General features: G+C 45.5%; 1 protein-coding gene and 1 long non-coding RNA gene across 2 annotated transcripts in view; one reads left to right on the forward strand and one right to left on the reverse strand.

Moving 5' to 3' along the window:
* Positions 1 to 15,482, forward strand: part of LOC122453006 (guanine nucleotide-binding protein subunit alpha-14) — a 182,188-nt gene extending 166,706 nt beyond the window's left edge. Inside the window, exons 3-7 of the mRNA XM_043486810.1 lie at positions 6,222 to 6,376; positions 8,874 to 9,002; positions 10,211 to 10,340; positions 12,722 to 12,875; positions 13,998 to 15,482. Of these exons, the coding sequence (XP_043342745.1) occupies positions 6,222 to 6,376; positions 8,874 to 9,002; positions 10,211 to 10,340; positions 12,722 to 12,875; positions 13,998 to 14,188 (759 nt within the window). The 3' untranslated portion in view covers positions 14,189 to 15,482. The remainder of the gene's footprint in view (positions 1 to 6,221; positions 6,377 to 8,873; positions 9,003 to 10,210; positions 10,341 to 12,721; positions 12,876 to 13,997) is intronic.
* On the reverse strand, positions 652 to 2,089 carry LOC122453007. Its single transcript, XR_006272901.1, has 2 exons — positions 2,053 to 2,089; positions 652 to 1,150 (listed from the first exon to the last, which is right to left on the reverse strand). It is a non-coding gene; the product is annotated as an uncharacterized LOC122453007 (long non-coding RNA).
* Positions 15,483 to 16,035: the final 553 nt, after the last annotated feature.

The following is a 16,035-nucleotide window of genomic DNA, read 5'->3' on the forward strand; positions in this document are numbered from 1 at the left end:
CGCTCAGCTTCTGAGATCGTGGTGATTCCAAGCTGAGTTCAAACTCCCTAAGAGCTACCCCTTGGATCCCAACCCAGAGCCAGAGGGCTTCTAAGGGCCTTTTGCTCTTGCTAAACCCTTGGATCCCAGCCACCCTAATCCTGTGATGTTGAAAAGGGAGCTGCTCAATCTCACAACTGCTCCTTCAAGAGCAAGCTGAGCCCCAGGGAGGAAGGTTTTCTAAATGCTGTATCAACTCCTTGGATGCCCTTCTTCCCTACATTCTGGCCCAGCAGTTACTTCAATTCATTAGTTTCCTGGTATTTTCAAGCATACTTTTGAAAATATTTTGTGTACCATTTCTAGCTGTCCTAAGTGGAAGAGTTGATCCGTATTTCCCAGTCTTCATTTGTCAGAGCAGAAGTTGTTTGTTTTTTTATAGAAAAAAAAAAATTCCTTTCTCTAGCATAATTCACCAGCATTTTCTTTAGTATGCAATTTTTGAAATGCTTTCAGAGCTGATCATTATGGAACACTGAAATTTTTATTTCATAATTTTTGTTTAATAGAACATGTAGTATATAGTTCTAGATCTTGATGTGAAATGTTAAAACAAGCGGGGGGGGGGCGGTGATTTTGTCAGTCAGAAATACTATGTTACAGGGAACTTTAATTTTTAATTGTATATTTTAATCTGTTTTTAGAAAACTTTTGAGGTTCATAGGCACTACAAATGACAGTAGGCTCTTGAAATATCATGCAATTAGGCTTTTACTATCTAGACTTGTATTAATGAATACAGATTTCAGTGAAAACGCTTAAGGACTTAAGGACCTGATGAAAGAACAGGAACTCCAGTGTCCTGACGAAGGAGGGGGAAATCTTCCCTGGTGAGTGAGCAGGCTCGGGGGCCCGCAGTACCGGGGCTCTCCCTGCGAGGACCTGGTGGAGAATGGGGCTGCCCGCTGGGCCCTGGATTCCAGCCGGAGGGGCCTGCTGGGCTCGACAGGGACTGTCACCCGGGCAGCCAGCCATCCTTGTGTGAAGTCAGCAAGGCACCGCATCATGAGCGGCTCCTTCCACTGCCACCCTGGGAGTTTCCGAGTGAAACGCACATGTAGGACATGTTTTCAGCGTTCTTTCCTCAGAGCAATGAAAGGGGTGGTTCTGTCTGAGAAAGGAAAAGAGGAAAAGCCAGGTATGAACTCAGTGTTTGAGAAACTGCTCATGTTTCTGTATCTGCTGAATTTGCTCCAATAATATTTACTCTTTCGTGATTTTTTCTTTTCAAAGAAATGTATGAGTTAGGTAATTTCAAATCAATGTGTTCCCCTACCCTAGGGCTTTTCCATGAACTACAGACCCACCTTATTTATCTGCTTCCTAGTTTCTTCACTTAGATACCAGCCACCTCAGACTCAGCCTGTCTCCCACCCAAAACCTAACATTTCCCTAAATCTGACCCTCTGAGAACATTTCTTCCCTCTTTCCAGAAAGTCCAACTATATGACACACAGCCTTCCCCCTTATATAAGGGCGCCCTGATCAGGATGGTGTGCACTGCAGAGGTGGTTTGAACAGGAACGTAAAAATGCTCACCCTCTGTGTGTAACACTATTTAGCCAAGTCAGAGGGAAACCTGCCCAAAACTTCACTTGAAAAAATTTTTTTTAATTATTTTCATCGGAGGTGAATTATTTTACAATATTGTAGTGGTTTTTGCCATATATTGACATGAATCGGCCATGGGTGTACATGTGTCCCCCATCCTGATCCCCCCTCCCACCTCCCTCCCCATCCCATCCCTCTGGGTCTTCCCAGTGCACCAGCCCCGAGCACCTGTCTCATGCATCCAACCTGGGCTGGTGATCTGTTTCACATATGATAATATACATGTTTCGATGCTGTTCTCTCAGATCATCCCACCCTCGCCTTCTCCCACAGAGTCCAAAAGTCTATTCTTTACATCTGTGTCTCCTTAGCTGTCTTGCATATAGGGTCATCGTTACCATCTTTCTAAATTCCATATATATGCGTTAGTATACTGTATTGGTGTTTTTCTTTCTGACTTACTTCATTCTGTATAAGAGGCTCCAGTTTCATCCACCTCATTAGAACTGATTCAAATGCATTCTTTTTAATAGCCGAGTAATATCCCATGGTGTATATGTACCACAGCTTTCTTATCCATTCGTCTGCTGATGGACATCTAGGTTGCTTCCATGTCCCGGCTATTGTAAACAGTGCTGTGATGAACACTGGGGTATATGTGTCTCTTTCAATTCTGGTTTCCTTGGTGTGTATGCCCAGCAGTGGGATTGCTGGGTCCTATGGCAGTTCTATTTCCAGTTTTTTAGGAATCCTCACACTGTTCTCCATAGTGGCTGTACTAGTTTGCATTCCCACCAACAGTGTAAGAGGGTTCCCTTTTCTCCACACCCTCTCCAGCATTTATTGTTTGTAGACTTTTGAATAGCAGCCATTCTGACTGGCATGAGATGTTACCTCATTGTGGTTTTGATTTGCATTTCTCTGGTAATGAGTGATGCTGAGCATCTTTTCATGTGTTTGTTAGCCATCTGTATGCCTTCTTTGGAGAAATGTCTGTTTAGTTCTGTGGCCCATTTTTTGATTGGGTAGCTTATTTTTCTGGAATTGAGCTGCAGGAGTTGCTTGTATATTTTTGAGATTAATCCTTTGTTTCTTCATTTGCTATTATTTTCTCCCAATCTGAGGGCTGTCTTTTCACCTTGCTTATAGTTTCCTTTGTTGTGCAAAAGCTTTTAAGTTTAATTAGGTCCCATTTGTTTATTTTTGCTTTTATTTCCAATATTCTGGGAGGTGGGTCATAGAGGATCCTGCTGTGCTTTATGTCAGTGTTTTGCCTATGTTTTCCTCTAGGAGTTTTATAGTTTCTGGTCTTACATTTAGATCTTTAGTCCATTTTGAGTTTATTTTTGTGTATGGTGTTAGAAAATGTTCTAGTTCCGCTCTTTTTTTTTTCTCCTGCCCCCGCCCCCTTCTAGTTTCATTCTTTTACAAGTCGTTGACCAGTTTTCCCAGCACCACTTGTTAAAGAAATTCTTTTCTCCATTGTATATTCTTGCCTCCTTTGTCAAAGATAAGGTGTCCATAAGGGCGTGGATTTATTTCTGGGCTTTCTAGTTTGTTCCATTGATCTATGTTTCTGTCTTTGTGCCACCAAAACTTCACTTTTTTAAAAACACACATTGTTAATGTGCAAAAGTCATTCATCTGATATCCTAATAGAATTTATTTAAAAACCAGGGCACCCTTTTTCTCACTCCTCTCTGCCCTGTATAATATTTGCCCTTGGGACATTCTCTGGGGCTCAGCTCCCAGTCCACCAGCCACCTTCATGATGACTCGTGACTAAGAACACACCCTTTTTTGGCTGCACCATGCAGCTTGCAGGATCTTAGTGCCCCCCAACCAGGGACTGGACCTGGGCCCTGGCGGCGGGGCTGCAGAGTCCTAACCGCTGGGCCACTAGAGGACTCTCCCCTTGGCAGGCCATTCTTGATCAGCGTGACACAAACGACTCCTTTGACTACAGTCTTTCCAGGAAATGGAGACTAAAGAGACAGCTGACTAAATGCAATACATGAGTCTAGATCGGGCCAATGAAGGACATTTATGGGACAACTGCCAAACTTTGGATAAGGTCTGAGGATTAGACTACAATATTGTATCACTGTTAATTTCCTGATATTGATCATTATATATGATTATACAATGTGATTACGTATGTTTGGTTTTAGGAAACTGCACTGAAGTCTTTAGAGATAAAAAGGCACTGAGGCTGCAGTTTTCTTTCAGATATTTCCAGGAAAAAGCATATGTATGAGTTACATGGGCATGTGTGGGTATGTGTATGAACACATGTGGAAGGAGTGAGGAAGAATGATGAGGTTAAGTAGGCGAGTATGAATGTTTGGGCAATCTTGAAAGGCAGAGAAGAACTTGTTCTACCATGTTTCCCACCTTTTTCCAAGTCTTAAATAGGAAGTTAAAAAAAATGATCCAGACAGGTTGAGCTAACCAGGAGAAGACAAAGATGGACAGGAAAATCTCTGAACACGGAGTCCTGGGTGGCTAAGTCTGGTTAGTTCTAAAGTCCCAATTGTTGGGTTTCTAAGGAGCCTCTGTTCTCTTCTTTTAAGCAAGATGTCCCCCAGATCTCCTCCCTTGGCTGAACAAACAATATGTCTTTCTCACCAGGCTGAAATCCCTTGGCTACCTGAAATCCCAGGTCAATGTCTTTTCCCTAAATTCCTCCTGCCCCAGAGCTTATGTAGAAGGCTGCATTCCTCTGTGATAATTTACTGGGAGTCGCTTTTTATCTACTCGAAGAGCCAAATACTGGCGTGGGCAAATGGGGTATCCTGGGAAGCTCCACCATCCGCATTATCCAGTGGAGACCATCTGCTCCTGTGTGGGAGGTGGGTGAGTGGCAAGTGGAGGGAAGAAGTGGGAGAGGCCCTTCTGCTGCGCAGACACTGTCTGTGGTCTTCATTCATCGTTTCTGCATACAGACACTGTCTGTGGTCTTCATTCATCGTTCTCTCTGGTTGAGAACAGGGCACGTGACACAAAATGTGCCAGCAGGCAGAACTAGAACTCCTGGTTTAGGGGCTGCCACTGGGTTCTGTTTTGGCAGACAAGAAATATTTATTAGGCATGTATTGCAATAATGCGGCTAGTTCTGCTTACATTTGGGTGATACTTTATAAATTAGGTTCCCATGAAAATCACTGGCTCCTCTTACAAATGACGATGCTGAGGCAGGGAACCTACTGGGTTCCTTAAATCCCACTGAACTACTTAGAGGTCAGGGTCTTGATTTTCAGTCCAGGTTCTTTCTGCTCACCCATCCTGCGCAGACCTTGTTTGAGACTCTACAAAGGGGATCCTTTACCTGCCTGAGGATACCACAGTCTGGGAGAAGATTATATTCACTCTTGATGGATGGAGGGCAAAGCCATGTTGATTTAATCATGGTTCTGGGTTTTTCCGAGTCAAGTGAATCTGTAAGTTCTTCCTTTCCTCTAGCCTTCTGTTGGGCTTCCTGATAAAAAATGCAAGAAAAGAGTGACTTTTCAAGGGGTGTAGTATATACTTAAAGAGACCACAGCTGCCAAAGGATGTTTTGCTGACTCCCAGCTGCCAGTGAATTGCCCGCTCTGCATGATGTAATTGCCCTGAAATCCAGTGAAGAGGGCGGGCTCCTGTCTCCCACAGCAGGACAACGTGCAGCCAAGGATGGGGTGCTGAGTCTCTCAGGCCAAAGCAGGGATGTGCTGTGGATGCAGGTCAATCTTATCACTTTAATTTACTAAGGTTTGGAAAAATTTCTGGCCTCTTGCTTGCTTTCTGTTGATCAGATGATACGATACATGCGGAGCCCTGGGTACACAGTGAGTGTAATGAGTGATAACTGCTGTAGTAACAGTAATTCCAGCAATAATGATATTAACACTCACTGTAATAATAAAGTAGTAGTATTAGAGCAGTCAGGGGTACAGTAAGTGTGGTCCACCCAGTAGGAAAGAGTTTTGTTAGTGATAAATGGTAATAAAAAGCATGAGAACTCTCTGTACTTTCCTCTCAGTTTTGCTGTGAACTTAAAATGACTCTAAAAAATAAGGTCAATTAAAACATATTTAAGAAATGCAGGAAAGAGAAAGCAGACTCATGATTAACGGCTGGGATGTGACCTTTGAATTCTCTGAAGATGACGACACTGCCTTCTTTCCTGCACTGGGGTGGACCCGCTTACCCTGCCCTTGGTATGCCACTAACAATACTGTTGTTTTTAAATTGTTCTATGGGCTGTGCAAGTATTCAAACAAGTTGCATGCTAATGAGGGAGTAATGTTGGTTAGTACAATGATGATCAATCATTTCAGCATTGCTCCACTCACAGCTGGGTACTGAATGCTGGTGACACTGACCTCCAGGTACTGCTGGGACCAAAGGCCGCAGGTCTGGGGCTCTCTGGGGCTGTCTCCACTGAGCTAAGCAGCCACATCATCTCCACCCAGTGGGGCTGCAACTGAGTGACTTGGCGGTGAGGAGCTCTTCTGAAGGGCACCCACCACACCCCGCATCTAGGGGACATCTTCCCTGATCCACAGACAAGGGCAAGTCTTGTCCCTACGTCACCAACATGAGGGCTTCCTTGCCTTTGCCTAATGAAAGGTTCTTTCCCCTCTGAGCAGGAAAATGCCCAGCTGATCAGAGGAGTGGAAGTAGACAAGGTGTCCACGCTCTCCGGGGACCAGGTGGAGGCCATCAAGCAGCTGTGGCGGGATCCTGGAATCCAGGAGTGCTACGATCGGAGGCGGGAGTATCAGCTGTCAGACTCTGCCAAATAGTGAGTACAGAGCCCCGGGCTGTGGCCACACTTCAAAGGAGCTTCTTACCAGGGAGAAGTGAGCTACCTGCTAAAATGCAGGCACTCAGCAGCAACACAGCCTCCCTCTCCTTTTTGATGCTTCACTTCCCACCTCCTAAACTGAGTCCCCCTAAGGAGCCCCCCAGATAGCTCTCCTTGCCCATACCTACCTTTCCTCTTCTAGTTTTAAGCCTCTGTCCTTTTCACTGAGAGGCTAAGTCAACTGTGGGCTTTCCTTGGTAAAACCGATCTCATTTAGGGTGCTGAAGTTAGATGATTTAAACCAGGACTACACCTGCTTCTGGTTTCTCCGTTTCCCCCTCTCCATATCCCTCTGCCTTCTAGTTTCCTGACCAGCAAAGAGCAGGTCTAACTGCCCTAAAGTCAAGAGTTCAGACCCAACAGTGCAGTACACCCGTCCGTGGCTGATCTGGTGCTGCCCTCAAGTGGACAAGATGGTCACGGAAGACAGCTCAGTTTGGGAGCTCTTTGTTCATTAACTCCTTGTGAAGCAGTAATCAGTAATCTATTAGGGTAAAAAGAAATAAATAGTTCTGCATGCAAACTATCCCACAGAGATCACAGAATTTGATTTTAACAATTCCCCAAGACAATGCCTCTGCCCAGATCACCAGGCAAATAGCTGGATCATGGTCCTTCTTTGAAGGGGTGAGGATTCCTGCTTTTGCAGCTCAGCTCCTTCCCTCTTGCTCTGGGTCATTTCCACCCTCTGAGGGCCCTGGAATTCTTTCCCTAGACCCATCCCCTTCCCTTTAGGTGCTGCCATCACCCTCCAAAGTGGTGTGGGTAATCCACCCATCCTGACAAGCCAGGGGGCAGGAAAGGAAACCGGAATCTTACCTCCTTAATTTCCCTGGCCTTCCTCTGGTGTTTGTCCCAGGCTGAGTGCTGAATGACATGAATCAAGGTTAGTACAACACAGCAAAACAGGAACAGGAACGAAAAGAAGCCCCAGTAAGTCGTTAGATCAGCACAAAGACAGCAGGGCAGAGTCCCCAGCAGGAGGGCAGACAGCCTCTGACAGCTGGGAGCCAGGGCATCCCTGAGTCCTCCTGGTCCAGCCTATGTCACTGGCTTCTGGGAAGGCCCTGGGGAATGGCTAGGGCTCTTGATATAGATCAGCTTGAAAAAGACCCACTAGGCCTGCTGTAGAATTCAGTCGGGCCTGACAACTGGGGCAAGTGCACCAGTGGAGAAGAGTGTGGAGAATGACTAGAGGGGCGGACAGGGCTGTGCAGAGAAAAGGGGACTCATAAACCGGGAACAGGCGAGACCCGAGGCTTCCGTGGTCTGGTCAGTGGTGATCATCTGTCTGCTGCCACCGTCTGCCTCTTTGGAGAGGTTTTCACTTCACAAAAATGTGATGCGTGTCTGCTCTGTGCCAGGCACTGAGGAAAGGGCTACAGGGACAATTGGTCCTTTCTGCCCTGAAGGCACACACACTCTGGTGGGATGACACAGAGATTCGCTCAGTCGTGTCCGACTCTCTGCGACCTCCACAGACGGCAGCCCAGCAGGCTCCTCTGTCATGGATTTTCCAGGCAGGAATACTGGAGTAGGTTGCCATTCCCTTCTCCAGGGGATCTTCCCGACCCAGGGATTGAACCTGGGTCTCCCGCATTGCAGGCGGATTGTTTACCATCTGAGCCACCAAGGAAGCCTGACAGGCATAAATTAAAGCCCCAGAAGTCCATGGCGATAAGTCCCGGGGCTGCGTATGGGGGTGTGCCCTGGTGGTTCACCTGTTCAGCCCCGGCACACCTAGGGGAGCTCTGCCTGTGGGGGGCCACCTCCGTGTGCAGGGGGCTGCAAGTCGTCAGCACTGCCACTGGCCAGGGCCTCAGTTATTTACTCAAAAGTGCCTTTTTCAAAGGCCTTAACATTAAAAAATAAGTGTCTTCTTATTTTTAGAAAAAGAGACTTGTTCTAAGCCTGGGCTGTAATATATGGCCCAAAACAATCCAAGCCAAGTTTTGGGTTATTTGAGGAGATGTGCAATTTCCCAATGTAACAAGGAACTTTTTGAGAGGCCTTCCCATTGGCCTGATTTATGCTTTTATATTTTCCTTAACTCTAATTCACTGAGCAAAGTAAAGGGTCCAAGCACAGCATCTACATTCTACAGTGTTCTTGGAGGAGGGCCTGTGAGAGGAGAACAGATGAAATGTCAGAGAGCCAGGCGCCGTCTGTGGCCCCTGTGGCCTGGCTGGCTCCCTCCCCAGCAGAGCGACAGAGCTGGGAGCCAGGAGGAGAGACAGAGCCGCAGACGTGAGTCTCAGCAGGATCACCAAAGCCTCTGATCCACACTCTCTCCACAGTTTTAGGAGGGCTGGAGGGCTGCTTCTCAGGAAAGTCACTGATGAGTCCATGAACCTGAGTGGGGGTGGCTGGGAGTTGGGGTGACTTTCTGGGTGGGGCACTTCCCCCTTCTCAGCATCTCGGTCTCTAACATCAGTTACCTGACGGACATTGACCGGATCGCCATGCCATCGTTCGTGCCAACACAGCAGGATGTGCTTCGTGTCCGAGTGCCCACCACTGGCATCATTGAGTATCCGTTTGACCTGGAAAACATCATCTTTCGGTAAGTCTGTCTCCTTGACATAGTCCATTAAGAATCTGTCTCTCCAGGCTTGGAAGTCCCCAAATGGGTTCTTCAATGTGTTATTGCTAAAAGGGCTTATATCTCTTAGGGCAATAATGGCCTTCGCCATCACAGGGTATTAGAATTGTGGTTGGTCTCAAGTTGTACAGTGGATACAAACACACCTTTCTATTCCCCTTAGAGAAGAAGAGATCCCCTACTGATGTCTGGAATGCTTCTCGTATGTAACACACACACACACAGATGTATATTTCTGTAACCCACAGATTGGCAATACTGGGGTCTTTTCCCTGAAGTCGAATATTTCTCTTCCTTTCTATTCTCAGCTCCAAGATTTATCATTGCAAATTTCCAAGCACTTTTATATCCGTTCGTTCCCGTGTTCCCCCTAATACTTGTTACACATGGTTGTCTGGAGACAGCACAAGTGCGGTCCAGCCCCCCGATACTCGGCATCTCTGTGAGCACATGCCCTGTGTGCCCACGAATTTATTTGAACCTTTTCAGAATCAATCTCTGCTTAACCCTTCCAAAACCTCCCTCTAGACGGGCCCAGCACAGCATGCCTTAAGTGTATCCTTTGTTACCTGAGAGAGGTCCCCGGACTCATTTCTGTAAACTGCCTGAGCCCTGGAACACTCGAGCTTGTGACTGACCCTTGGGCTATGACACCCTGAAGTTGCCCAAAGACACAGGCGAAGGCTTTGGGTCTCCACATCAGACAGAGGGCACTTACAGGTTTTCTAGGGAAGGGGGAGCATCCAGCTAATGACAAAGAATCTCTGGATTAGCTGGAGGGGCCAGGAAATAAGAGGTGGCGAGTAGTCAGAAGCCTGCCTGCCTGTCTGCCCTTTTGTGTCTGGTATCCCGGCACTCTGGGATGGTTTGGGCACCACCCAAGTGATGCCTGAACTTCTGTCTGGACTACTGCAGCAGCTCCCTAACCAGTATCCTCAAGCAAGCTTCATCTGAGTGACCTCTGCATGCATCTTCAGTAACTTCACTTACATTCTGTTGCCTCCTTTGCTAGGAAACATCGTATGGTTCCTCATTGCCTAAAGCAGCGGCGCTCAAGCATTTTAATCTGAGGATCCCTTTTTATTCTTAACAATTATTGAGGACCCTAAAGAGTGCTGATTTCCATGTGCTTTCCCCCCAGAGAGTCCTATGTTTATTCTATTAAACAGGATGGTGGATGTTGGTGGCCAGCGATCTGAAAGACGGAAATGGATTCACTGCTTTGAGAGTGTCACCTCCATTATTTTTTTGGTTGCTCTGAGTGAATATGACCAGGTCCTGGCTGAGTGTGACAATGAGGTATGCTGGGTGGGGAGTCTGGTTAGCTGTGGAAACAGAAACCTATTTCTGCAGTTTGCAAGAAGCCAGCCCACTCTGGCATTAGGCCCTATCCCTTAGGTTAAGTTGCCTTACTTCTGGAAGTGTAGCCTGTGGGCTGGCAGTCCTGGCATCACCTGGGTGCTTGTTAGGAATGCACACCTTCCGAATCACCCCAGGCCAAATAAAGCAGGATCCTTAAGAAGATCCCAGGTAATCTGAGAATCACTGACCTAGAATCCTGACTCTCACACTTAGATGGACACTGAAATTCCCAGGGGACCTTAAAGAACAACTATGTATGGCCTGACCTTGGACATCTAGTCTTCATGAAGGGCGGAGCCACTCAGAAACATGGGTCTCGGCCTTGGCTGCATAGTGGGAGGGTTTTTTTGTTTTTTTTTTTTTCCTTTAAAAACATCTTTAGGACCCTATTGTTGAGATTCTTATTTCCTGGTTTAGAGTTGGGGGTTACCTTCACTAAGTCCCCGGGGATGCGCATATACAACCAAAGTTGAACAACACTATTTCTAATAGACTTACCTAAGGACAGGCTTCCCAACCGCCATGGTGCTCTCAAATTAGGTCCTGAGCTAAGTTGGCCAGGGAAGTGGTACCAGATGCTTGGAGCTGTCTGGGGGCAGCTGCCACTGATCCACCCCAGTCAGGCATTCGGTGCCGTCTGCAGAGCCGCCACGGCACTGGCTGGTTAAATTCCATTAGCTGGATCTGCCAGGAAAGTGAAGAGAACCATCCCGCCCCTTCTTTGTGAGGTTAGGGCTATTTTCTGCGTGATAATCACCGTCTTTCCCCCTACCTTTTGCACCAGACCTCTTGACCTTTTAGAGATACCTCTTGCCTGCAGGGAATGAAAGGAAATCAATAAAGAATTCTGTCCAGGATTAGGCAATAATTATGAACAAATTCTATCTTGTATTTCTTGAAAGCAGACTTTTCTCTGAGGAGCACAGTTACATTAGCTAATTAGTGGTGGATTAGCCCATTTGCTAGTGTCATTGTGCAAAGAAGAATAGAAATCTTGGCTGCCACCCAGCTCTCCCAGTGGACAGAGTTGTTTTTTTTTTTTTTTTAAAGCAAAGGCATTGAGTTATCAATATGAAAAATTAGCTCCAAATTTGTCTCAGGAATTACTTAGAATGTTTCTCAGGGAAGATTAGTCAGGTGCGCCAGGGATGAGTACCTTAGCCTGATATACTTAGAAATTAGTTTCTCCTCTCTGAAAAACCCTAGGTATATGGGGGAAAACGAAGTGGTTGCCACTCCAGACTTTTCTATCCTGGCTGGAGATATGTCTTACCTCCACTCACTATGGTGTATAGGAATGGTTTTTTTCATATGTTGTAGTTCCTTGGAGCTCATTACTGATAACAACATCATAATTAATGCTAAAGAAGCTTTAAAAACAAGTGAGACCTTACCTTTTTGGGGACAGAGTCCGGAACTGATCCCCAAAAATTACTGAGTGGGAGAATGGGCCCAGGCATTGGGAGTCATAAGAGCAGAAATTTAGGTGGTGTCCCTCTGTAGCAGGAGGGCCATGTTTCCCAGTCTAAAGGAAGGAAGGAAGGAAAGTGTTTCTTTCTTCTTAGAAATACTTGGGAGAGGGTGGAATGCTAGATTATTGTCACCAGAGAAGATTTATACATGCGCTATTTTCATTTAATATTTTCTTGCCAGTGTCTAATGTTCAGAAATTATGACTGTCTGCATAGCTTTCACTGGATTGTGCTACTGTACAGTCCCGGGAAAGCATCTGCATCTTTGTGAACAGGTTGCTCGCCCATAAATGGGGACCTGTTCCCTGGGAGAGCGTCGGCTGTTACCTGCCTGTCAGACATGGTGCAGGGCAGGTGCTCAGTAGCATTAGCTCTCTTCTCCACCAGCGTCCCTGAGGCCGGTGGCCCTCCCAGAAGAGCCTGCCTTCCTCTCACTGTCACTGGACTCCTGATGCCCAGTCTGGAAGCCCACACCCAGTGAAAGAGCATCTCAGCCCCCACCTGGTAATCCCAGTAGTTACACACAGAAAACGTGTGTCAATTCTGGGTTTCAACCTTCCTTTTCCAAGTTACACAAAAGCCTTTCTTATATCCTTATGTGTTTGGGGGCCAGAGAAGAATTTGCGTGAGAGGAGTTCCAAAAGAGGGTGATTAATGGGAGGGTGAGGATGAGGGAAACAGAAGCAGGAACCACCTGCCACTCCCTCTCCAGCCTGAGCAAGGCCAGCGGCCTGGAGACGACAGCTGGGTGAGAGGACAAATGGATGGAAGCGGTGATTCGGCATGCTGTTCCCAAAGCACTGTTTTTCTTCCTAGTTTATCCTAAATCTCTTGTTTCTCCTTTAGAACCGCATGGAAGAGAGTAAAGCCTTATTTAAAACTATCATCACCTACCCCTGGTTTCTGAACTCATCAGTGATTCTGTTCTTAAACAAGAAGGATCTTTTGGAAGAGAAAATCATGTACTCTCATCTAATTAGCTATTTTCCAGAATACACTGGTAAGTAAGTGTCCATCCTGTGGCCCTGACCTCCCTGGCACCAGTTCAGAGCTCTCAGCATAGCTTATCTGGGCCTCCTTGATCTGCCTCTAACGGACTTTCTTAGCATCCCTCACTTCTGAATGGAAGCTCCAGTCAAATCAGCATGTTTTCACCTCAGCCTCTGCACACGCCTCTCCTCTTGCCTGGGATGTGCTGCCAACTCCCTTGCTAATTCTGCTTTGTTCTCTGAGACCCAAATCAGGCACCTCCTCCTTTGGGAAGGCCTTCTGATCCTCACCCCACCTCCTTCCACAGTAGGTGCGCCCCTGCAGGCTCCCCTGGGGGCCTGGGCTTGAGTTGCCCTCTCTGCCTTCAGCTGTCTTGTCCCAGCAGACCCTGAGGGCAGAGACTGTGCCTGACTCATCTCTGCGCTTCTAGTGCCGAAATGTGGCAGCCCCTTCACCAGACAGGGTGGACATGGACGTTATCTTTATGACCTCTCCAAGGTGGAGGGAGAGTTTAGACCCTGTCGCTAATTAATTCTGGTGCAGAAACATTACCAAGTTTGATACTGATATTTAGCCAAGTGGTGTTTAAATGCTCTCCTTTTTCCTTTTATTAGCCACATTGACAATGTAGCATACAGCTCTCAAGCTTCCCAGTCAGACTTGGGAGCTTCGCTGTGTTAGGCCCCATATTCTCTCTTTTCCCTCCTCTACTTCACTTAAGAACCACCTCTTCAGGGACTTCCCTGGTGGTCCAGTGGCTAAGACTCTGCACTCACAGTGGAGCGGGAACTAGATCCCGCATGCTGCAACTAAGACCTGATGCAGCCAAATAAATCAGTATATTTTTAAAGAGTAATTACCTCTTCAAAAATGGTCCAAATCAGAAAATTAAATTAGGTCACTATTTTTCAACAAATCTCTTTCAAGTATGATTTTTAGATACCAGTGGACACTTAAAATACCCTTCTGCAGGTTCATAACAAAATAATGCCCCAAGTAAAAAAGCCTCTAGAAAGAAGATGGCTCAGAGAAGGATTCCTAGTAAGAACAAGAGTACTCTGACTATGACTTTTGAGAGGACCTGGTGGTGAGTTGGTGTCTTTCTTTTTGATTCTGACTGCCCTCATGACAGGACCAAAGCAAGATGTCAAAGCTGCCAGAGACTTTATCCTGAAGCTTTATCAAGATCAGAATCCTGACAAAGAGAAAGTCATCTATTCCCACTTCACATGTGCTACAGACACAGAGAATATCCGCTTTGTGTTTGCTGCTGTGAAAGACACAATTCTACAACTAAACCTGAGGGAATTCAACCTGGTGTAAAAGCTGCTGGGCACCCCTCACCCGGGCCAGAAAACCAGATTTATTTGCAAGTGCTCTGACATCACCCAGCTCAGCCCACTTGGTGGCGCCAAGTCCATCATGCAGCCACAGGGATGGGTGATGGAGCTTGTAAGATGTTTGAATTCAGCAAAACGTTTTCAAAGTCTTGCTTTTACATTTCTATTCTTCACTTTAAGCTGTAAGATTCTTTGTATAATTTTTGAATTTGGTATTCTACAGAATTCTAAAAAGCCACTGTGATTTATGGTTTTTTTTAATTGAAGTGTGTGTGCCATTAGAAAAATCACGTAACAGAGGAGCCTATCAATTTATAGATCCTGCTTTGAGACCTCTAGTATTGGTTAGGTAACCTTTTTTTAAAATTAAATATTGTAATTGTTTTTCTCTCTTCATGCTGAAGTATTCAACATGCAACCAAAGATTTGTTTTTTAAGTTTGTTTTTGTGTTAACTTTCTAAGTCAAATTAATGATTGTATCAGTACCTCTAATTTAGTTTTGCCACAATTTGATTACTATGGACTCTAGATAGTATTATGCTGTACTGGTGAAAAATGTGTGGTGAAAACTTACACACACATATATATTCCAATGGAGATGACCAGGCCTTATAAACTTATGAAACAGCTAACAGCCCAAATTGTTTAATGAATGTACTGTACCCTCTGCCAGAGTTCTGAAGGCCACCACAGATTTGCTGTTTGAACCATGTATGTCGTGCCTTTCTGAGGAGGCTAAGAATATACCATTTTGCCATTAGCACTGGATTATGTTTCTTTGAGCTCATGGTTGATTGATAGTTCTGCTCCTAAAAAGAAAAATGCTGTGGCTTTAATAACTCAGAAACTTCCTAAATGTCCCTATCTGGGAGGTAAAATAATTTTCCTTCCACCCTTCTAGGTTCTTGGCTGAGACCTCACCCCTCTAATAATAAAATAATGTAAGCCTAACACCATGTATCCTCCTGTATACATGGGAGATATCCTGGAAAACTGAGTTTAACTCTACTAAAATGACTCAAGCCATCACCTTAAATACTTTCTTTAGCTGAAGATGCAAGAAAGATGGAGGAGAAGAGAAGGTCACTTATGGGAGGTTAATAGGTAAAGCACAATAAAAAAGGGTAAGGTTGTTTAGCTGAATTAAGATGGGCACCTTCTACATTGATAATTTGTCATTTAGGATCACCCTTCTAGGAACAGAGGAGACACATTTAAAATGGAGAGTTCCTTAAAATAAATGTATATTTCCCTTTCAAAAGGGTAACTTCTCCTAGATTTTCAGAGCTTTTCCTGTGTCTCTTGTTTCTTAAAAACAATCACCAAAAGCACATGAAAAGATGCTCAACATCACTAATTAGTAGAGAAATGCAAATCAGAACTACCATGAGGTACTTCTTCACACCGGTCACAAGGGCCATCATCAAAAAATAAATGCTGGAGAGGATGTGGAGAAAAGGGAACCCTCAAACACTGTTGGTGGGAATGTAAATTAGTGCAGCTACTATGGAGAACAGAACAGAGGTTCCTCAGAAAACTAAAAACAGAACTACCATAAGATCCAGCAATCCTACTCCTGAGCATATATCCAAGAAAACCATAACTTGAAGATAATATGCATCCCAATGTTCACAGCAGCACCATCTACCATAGCCAAGACACAGAAGCGACCTAAATGTCCATCAACAGATGAATGGATGAAGAAGGTGGGGCACACATACACACTGGAATATCACTCAGCTACGGAAACGAACACCACAGTGCCACCTGCAGCAACATAGATCCACCTAGAGATCATCATATGAGTGAAGTCAGAGGAGGACAAATAC

The sequence above is a fragment of the Cervus canadensis genome, chromosome 14 (genome assembly GCF_019320065.1).
Source record: "Cervus canadensis isolate Bull #8, Minnesota chromosome 14, ASM1932006v1, whole genome shotgun sequence".
Lineage (NCBI taxonomy): Eukaryota > Metazoa > Chordata > Mammalia > Artiodactyla > Cervidae > Cervus > Cervus canadensis.